Genomic DNA, 6,871 nt, shown 5'->3' on the forward strand with positions numbered 1-6,871 from the left:
GGGCCTGGCACGCGTGGCTCCCTGGGGCTGGCCGGGAGGGGCGGGAGGCGAGCTAGGGGCGGGGGCGGTGCGCGGCGGCAGCGGAGCGTAGGGGAGGGGACCTGAGAGGAGCGAGAGGAGGGGACGAGCAGAGGGGAGGGGAGACCCGCCGCCTCCCTCCCTCGCTCGCTGACTCGCTCCCTCCCGGGCTGCGGCTGCTGCAACGGGGCGGCGGTGGCAGCAGCAGCGGGAGCAGTCTAGAAGCCGGCGTCGAGGTGAGACGGGGATGGACAGAGGCTGCGGGTAGGAGTGCGCGGACAGACGGCGGACGCCGGGAGGGCTGCACCGGAATGCGGGCGCCTGGCGGACTGGCTGGTGGTGCTGGGCGCGCCACGCCGATGGGAGGAGGAGGCGCCGGTTCCCCGGGGGTTGAGGGAATCCCTGAGAGAGGGGCTGAGAAGGGGCTCAGAGGAAATGCCCAGGTCCCCCAGGGAGGGGCGGGGGCGTCTGCGCCCCAGACGCGCAGTGAGAAAACTGCACCGGCGGGGCACCCAGGGAGGAGGGGAGGATGCAGAGGGAGTGGAATGTGAGTATGGGTCCTCTGCCCAGTGTGCCTGTCTGCCTGTCGGAGTGTTACGAGCGTCTGCACAGCTTGTTGATTTCGGGGTGCTGGGGCATCTGCTAGGATCTGAGAGTCTGGCTCTTAACGGGTGGACCCAGGAAGAGACCATGGGGAGGGTCCTGTTTTCAAAAGGGTTAATCTCCCCGGGGCTCTCCCAGCAGAAGACTTTGAGCAGAGCAGTCCTCCCCAGGGATGTCCCACCCTAAGGCAAAGGAAACCCCAACTTTTCTTCTTCTCCCCAGAGGCAGCCCAGGGCTGGCCCTAAGACAGGAGCATAGCCCTCTTGGGCTGCAGTGCCGAGAGCCACCTCTTTCCTCACACCAAACCTGTCTCCTCCTCTTCCAGGATTGCTGCTGTCTCTGCTGCTCCATCCACTCCATTGAGGTCCTCTCCTCTCTCCCCTCTCAAGATGGCAGCCAGCAGCTCTGAGGTCTCGGAGATGAAGGTGATAGAAGAGGGTCCCCAAACCCAAGGAGAAGGGCCTGGCCATTCTGAAGCCGAAACTGGCCCTCTCCAGGTCCCAGCTGGGGTCCCAGATGAGCCAGAGGCCCTGCAGCCCGGCCCAGACGACACTGGGGCCCCTGTGGACTCAGAAACCAAAGCTGGACTGGCTCCAGAAACCACAGAGACCCTAACTGGGGCCCCAGGAACAGCCCAGGCCAGAGACCTCAGCTCAAGTCCAGGAGGGGAGTCAAATGCCAACCCCAGCCCCAAAGAAGCACACCAAGAGCCGGCACCCAAACCAGAAGCAAATAAAGAGGCCACTGCAGACCAGGGGTCTGATCTGGGGTCTACAGCCCCACTTGAGCCAGCCTCAGAGTCTGCTCCCCAGCTGGACACCCAGTCAGACCCTCAGCCAGACTGCCAGCCAGATTCCCAGCCCACCCCCAAGTCAGCTCTTCAGCCAGAGCCCCCTTCCCAGGAGCACCCCACCCCTGAGGTCCTGACTGAGAGTGTGGGGGAAAAGCAAGAAAATGGGGCAGTGGTTCCCCTGCAGGCTGGCGATGGGGAAGAGGGCCCAGCCCCTCAGCCTCACTCGCCACCCTCAACAAAAACCCACCCAGCCAATGGGGCTCCTCCCCGCGTGCTGCAGCAGCTGGTTGAGGAGGATCGACTAGGAAGGGCTCACAGTGGGCATCCAGGATCTCCCAGAGGTAGCCTGAGCCGCCACCCCAGCTCCCAGCTGGCAGGGTCTGGGGTGGAGGGGGGTGAAGGCACCCAGAAACCTCGGGACTACATCATCCTCGCCATCCTGTCCTGCTTCTGCCCCATGTGGCCTGTCAACATCGTGGCCTTCGCTTATGCTGTCATGGTGAGCCCCATGGGACCCTGGCCCAGGCCTGCTGTGGCTCCCAGCTTCCTGCCAGCACCTGGACAGAACCCCGGGAGTAGCCTTGTCTTCCCCTCTCCTCTCTGCATGGATCTCACTTCCCAATTATGGGGATTTTCCTGGCCTCTCCCTAGGACTTTACCGTCTGAGCCACCACTGCCCTACCCCGTCAGGTGGGAGGGATGCCAAGGCGTGTTTCACGCCACCTTGCTGACCTGTGCCCTCCTCCCCCTGCCTCCCCAACCCTCTTTCCTCCTTTAACCACTGTCCACGGGGCCCGCCTGTCTCCTCTGGACAACTCTTTCACCTGATCCCTGCTGGGCTGCCTTCTCCTGACCTGGGCCATGGTGCCCCACCCCTCACCCTAACCCCAGTCCCGGAACAGCCTGCAGCAGGGGGACGTGGATGGGGCCCAGCGTCTGGGCCGCGTGGCAAAGCTCTTAAGCATCGTGGCGCTGGTAGGGGGGGTCCTCATCATCATCGCCTCCTGCGTCATCAACTTAGGCGGTGAGTGGGGGTCTGGGACAGGCTGGGAGGAATGGAAGGGTTGGCAAGGGCAGCTTTACTAACCCCTACCCCTGCTCTCTCCTGTCTGTCCTCCCTACTTCTCCTTTGTCTCTCCTTGTCTCCCCCTCCCCCCCCCACTGTCTCTGTCTGTCCCTCCCTCTCCTCTCCCACAGTGTATAAGTGAGGGGCTCTGCCCCGCATTCCAAGATTTTTCTTCCTGTTGGGAGCTGCCTTGGGCCCATCCTCCCCTGGGGGGAGCCCAATCGATGGCCCAGGCCCGCACCCATAGGGACCAAGGGAGCCTGAGCGGCCTTGTTTACAGCCAGCTTCTTTCCTGCTCCTGCATCCTGCCAGGCTCCTGTGCCAACCGTAGGCCTCTCTTCTTCCTGCACTGTTTCCAACCTCCCTGCACTTCTGCCTGCATCCCCTCCAGCCTCTTGGCCTCCCTATCCCTGCACTTCTGGAAACCTCCCTGCACTTCTGGAAATCTCCCTGAAGGTCTCACAAACTCTCTCTGCTCTCACCCTCCCTGCACTCCTCCCAACTTCCCGAATTCCCTGCACCTCAGCCCCAGTGTCCCCCTTTCAACTTTCACTGTCGTGGCATATTTCCCCATTCCTTTCTTCCTTCTCCCCGGTATCATCTCTCCTTCCCCTTTCACACCTTCTGCCCCCTTCCTGCCTCATCTCCCCTCAGCATTTCTTCCTCCCCTCAAGATCCTTTCCTCTTCCCTCTTGCCACCGTTTTCTCTGCAAAAACTCCAGCACGTAGGTCAGGCTGGGGGAGGGGAGCGGTATCAGGGGAGGGCTCCCCAGCCTGGGTTCCGACTATTTTCTGCTGGGCCCACCCAGGTCCTGACGCCCCCGGAGCGCCTCTGGGTCGCAGAGCTGGCAAGCCAGGCCTTGTCTGGGGACTTGTGCAGGGTGTCGTGCACTGTTGCTAGCTCTGTTCTGAACACGCACCTGCGAGGAGGAAGGGGCGTGGCTGTTGACCCTCTCCGGTCAGCCCGAGTTGACCTGCCCCACCTGGGCTTTTTAACCCGGTCAGCGAGTTTCTTAAAGGCGTCGGGACTGGGGTCATTCACGTGCTTTGTAGCGAAAGAACCCCGAAATAGATCCAAAGCTCCCAGATGCAGGGAGCGATTGAGGGGCGGGAAGCTCTATAATTATTTTCCAAGAGGACGAGAGAGGTTTGTTGCACGCGACAGTCCGCTAGGGAGGCGGGGACCGAGCTATGACGATGTTTGGAGTTGGCGGGTTTTGTTTTCTTAAAAAAAAAAAAAAAAAAAAAAAAAAAAAAAAGGCGTGGGGGAACACTAAAAGTCTTTAAAAAAAAAAAGATACATCAAACAGATTCTCCCTCTTTGTATGCCGGATGCTGCATGAGTCTGAAACACCAATAAACGGAGACTGCATGAGACTCGCCTCTAAGCCTCAGTTGGTCCTTACGTCTGTCCGCCGCCGCCGGGGCCCGTGGCACTGCCCTCTTTCGGGCAGAACCTACTGGGTGGTGTGCGCATGCGACGACCCGGTGGCCATCTTTACTGTGGGCCGAAGCCAATTGTGCCCGAGCCTACCTGCGCATGTGCAATCCTCCCCTTGCTTTCCTTTTCCAAGTAGCTTTGGCTAGAGCGGAGCCTTCCGCGCCATCTCTGTGCGCCTGCGTACTGTGACCCTGCGCAGCCCGGGAGGCGGGTCTTAGCTCCAGGTGCGTACGGCGGCTGAAGTGGCGGAACTGCGAGGTGTGGGGAGAGGGCGTCGGATCCAGGTGTGGAGAGGGGCGGTGTGAAGGCGTAAAGAGCGGCTCCGCCCCTCTCTGGCCCAGAAAGTGGTTCCGGTGATCCCTGGGAATCTTGGAGTACCGGATCTGGATCCGTGGGGCGGGGTCCTCGGAGGGGACTCAGCGCCCCCTCTTGGGAACCGGCGGTCTCGTCGCAGGGACCGTTGTTGGAGCCTGATTGGTTGCAGAGACAATTCCTAAACTCCTGGGCAGCCCAATCCCTTGGGGGAGGGGGACGGGAGGCCCCCCCCTCCAGCGCCCCCTCCCCCCCCCCTCCGGCTTACTACTCCCGCATCCCCTATCATCGCAAGGCCCCTCCCCTAGTAGCCTATGTCCCTTGTTCGGGGTCATGGAGACATTACGGCCACCACGGCGGCACCTCTGTCTGAAGAAGGGGAAGTGACCTCTGGCCTCCAAGCTCTGGCCGTGGAGGATACCGGAGGCCCCTCTGCTTCGGCCAATAAAGCCGAAGAAGAGGGGGAAGGAGGCCGGGAGGAGACGGAGCATGAGGGGTCCGGGGCTGAGGAGGTGCAGGGAGAAGCCCCCAGTGCTGACGGGGAAGAGCAGGCCAAGGGAGAATCCGAAGACTGGTACGTGCCCTGCAGTGATGAGGAGGTGGAGCTGCCCGCGGATGGGCAGGCCTGGATGCCTCCCCCCTCTGAAATCCAGCGGCTCTATGAACTTCTGGCTGCCCACGGTACCCTGGAGCTTCGGGCTGAGATCCTGCCCCGCCGGCCACCGACACCTGAGGCCCAGAGTGAAGAGGAGAGATCCGATGAGGAGCCTGAGCCCAAAGAGGAGGAAGAGGAAAAGTGAGGGCACACCCTTACACCTTGTTCCTGGGGCTTGCTTCCTTTGATGCCGGGAGGAAATTGAGAGGGGAGGTGGGACCCTGGAGCATGGAAAGTGTTGGCACAGAAGGGGGGGGGGGAAGACCGGCAGGGTGGGGTATTTGGGAAGACCACCCTCACCCTTCACCCTCTGTCCACCTCTCCCAGACCACACATGCCTACAGAATTTGACTTTGATGATGAGCCAATGACACCAAAGGACTCCCTGATTGACCGGAGACGCACCCCAGGTACAGACAAGGGGGGCGGGAGGGTGGTGAAGAACCTCTACTCCCACTGACCTAAAAAGTGACTGCTTAAAAGAGGCCTATGCTTGGTGCCTTGGTTGCTACACATCTTGTAGCTGCAGGAATGAGCATTTCCTGCTTGAGGTGGTGCCCTCCTTCCGGCTTGGATAGATACCTTATCTTCCTTTACAAAACTTTCACAAATAATTCTATAGTGGTCCCCATTCCTTTTATCTCTGTCTCCCTAAAAGTTCAGGTCTTTCTGGTAATTCATTATTATCTAGATCCTCATCCCTCTACTACCGCGTACATCTCCTAATCTGACCCAATTTAACACCCCATGTGCCTTCTTAGAATTTACCCTTAGAGCCATTCTTGATTTCTCTTTCTCTTACCCCAACATTCAAGCCAGCAGCAAGTTCTGTTAGCTCTCTACCTCCATGTTTCCAAGTTCATTTGCTACTCTCCGCCTCCAATACCACACCCACATCCAAGCCATTATTTCTCTTGCCTGGATATTTGCAGTGGCTCCTAACTGGTCTCCCTGCTTCCATTCTCAGCAACTAGAACGATCCTATTAAAATATAAATCACGTCACTACTCTGTTTAAAATTCTCCAAAGGATTCCATCACTGGAGGAAAGAGCATGTCAAGAGAGAATCCATACACTGCAACTCCCCTCCCCTGTCCCCCCCCCCCCCAACTCTGCCACTCCCTGGGTCACCAGGCTTCCAAGGACATTTCCATTTAAACTAAGACATCCAAGCCACTCCTCATGACTTTGGCCTGTGAGTCGATTCTTTGAGCACATCTTTCAGTCTCCTCCCCCAGCTTTCTATACTCTTCTTTGAATAGGCCTCCCTGCTCCTGCCTGGGGCCTTTGTACTTGTCCTTCCCCTGCCTGGATACCCTTCCCTGGTCTGCACATTACTGGCCCCTTCTCATGGTTCAGACCTTCACTACTTACCCCATCTGAGGCCAAGCCCTAAACCTCAGAACCTCCATGACAGAGGTCTGGAATTCTCTATGTTTAATGAGCTCCGCAAGTAATTAATTAACATCCGGACAGGTCTGGTGCAGACTGTTTCCCATCCACATTTCTTACCTTACTTTTCTCTAGGGAGCTCAGCCCGGAGCCAGAAACGGGAGGCTCGCCTGGACAAGGTCCTCTCAGACATGAAGCGGCACAAAAAGCTGGAGGAACAGATCCTTCGCACTGGCAGGGACCTCTTCAGCCTGGACTCCGAGGACCCCAGCCCCACCAGCCCCCCACTCCGGTCCTCAGGGAGTACTCTCTTCCCCCGGCAGCGGAAATACTGACTGCTGCTCCTTCCGCCACCTTTAGGATGCAGGGTGTACACGTCCTGGGACCTGGGCCCTCCTTCCCTAACCCAGGGCACTGGGGAAGAGGACAGAGACTCCCAAGCTCCCAACACCGCACCTTGCCAGAAGGAGGACATGTGTGTATTTACGTTTTCTGGTGAACATCTCTTTGGAGAACCTGGGTTGACTTTTCTGAATCTGAAATAAAAAACAACAAAGTTATCTTCTCTTAGGGGCTGGGCTGCAGCAGGAG

At 58.9% G+C, this 6,871-nt stretch overlaps 2 protein-coding genes across 5 annotated transcripts; both read left to right on the forward strand.

The window, feature by feature from the left end:
• Positions 1–106: 106 nt before the first annotated feature.
• On the forward strand, positions 107–4,956 carry PRRT2 (proline rich transmembrane protein 2). Of its 4 annotated transcripts, XM_045048024.1 has the most exons (5): positions 109–282; positions 947–1,913; positions 2,306–2,438; positions 4,058–4,145; positions 4,823–4,956. In XM_045048024.1, exons 1-4 carry the CDS (start codon positions 266–268, stop codon positions 4,108–4,110), a joined length of 1,170 nt encoding a protein of 389 aa, XP_044903959.1. In that variant the 5' UTR covers positions 109–265; the 3' UTR covers positions 4,111–4,145; positions 4,823–4,956. The 4 variants fall into 4 exon arrangements, with proteins under 4 accessions (XP_044903957.1, XP_044903959.1, XP_044903958.1 ...); XM_019820710.3 differs by lacking the exons at positions 4,058–4,145; positions 4,823–4,956 and adding an exon at positions 2,612–3,862 and having other exon boundaries at positions 110–282; XM_045048023.1 differs by lacking the exons at positions 4,058–4,145; positions 4,823–4,956 and having other exon boundaries at positions 2,306–3,862.
• Positions 4,152–6,840, forward strand: PAGR1 (PAXIP1 associated glutamate rich protein 1). Its single transcript, XM_003998666.4, has 3 exons — positions 4,152–5,029; positions 5,216–5,298; positions 6,416–6,840. Exons 1-3 carry the CDS (start codon positions 4,548–4,550, stop codon positions 6,613–6,615), a joined length of 765 nt encoding a protein of 254 aa, XP_003998715.2. The 5' UTR covers positions 4,152–4,547; the 3' UTR covers positions 6,616–6,840.
• The last annotated feature ends 31 nt before the right edge of the window (positions 6,841–6,871 follow it).

Source organism: Felis catus, chromosome E3, assembly GCF_018350175.1.
Source record: "Felis catus isolate Fca126 chromosome E3, F.catus_Fca126_mat1.0, whole genome shotgun sequence".
Taxonomy (NCBI): Eukaryota; Metazoa; Chordata; class Mammalia; order Carnivora; family Felidae; genus Felis; species Felis catus.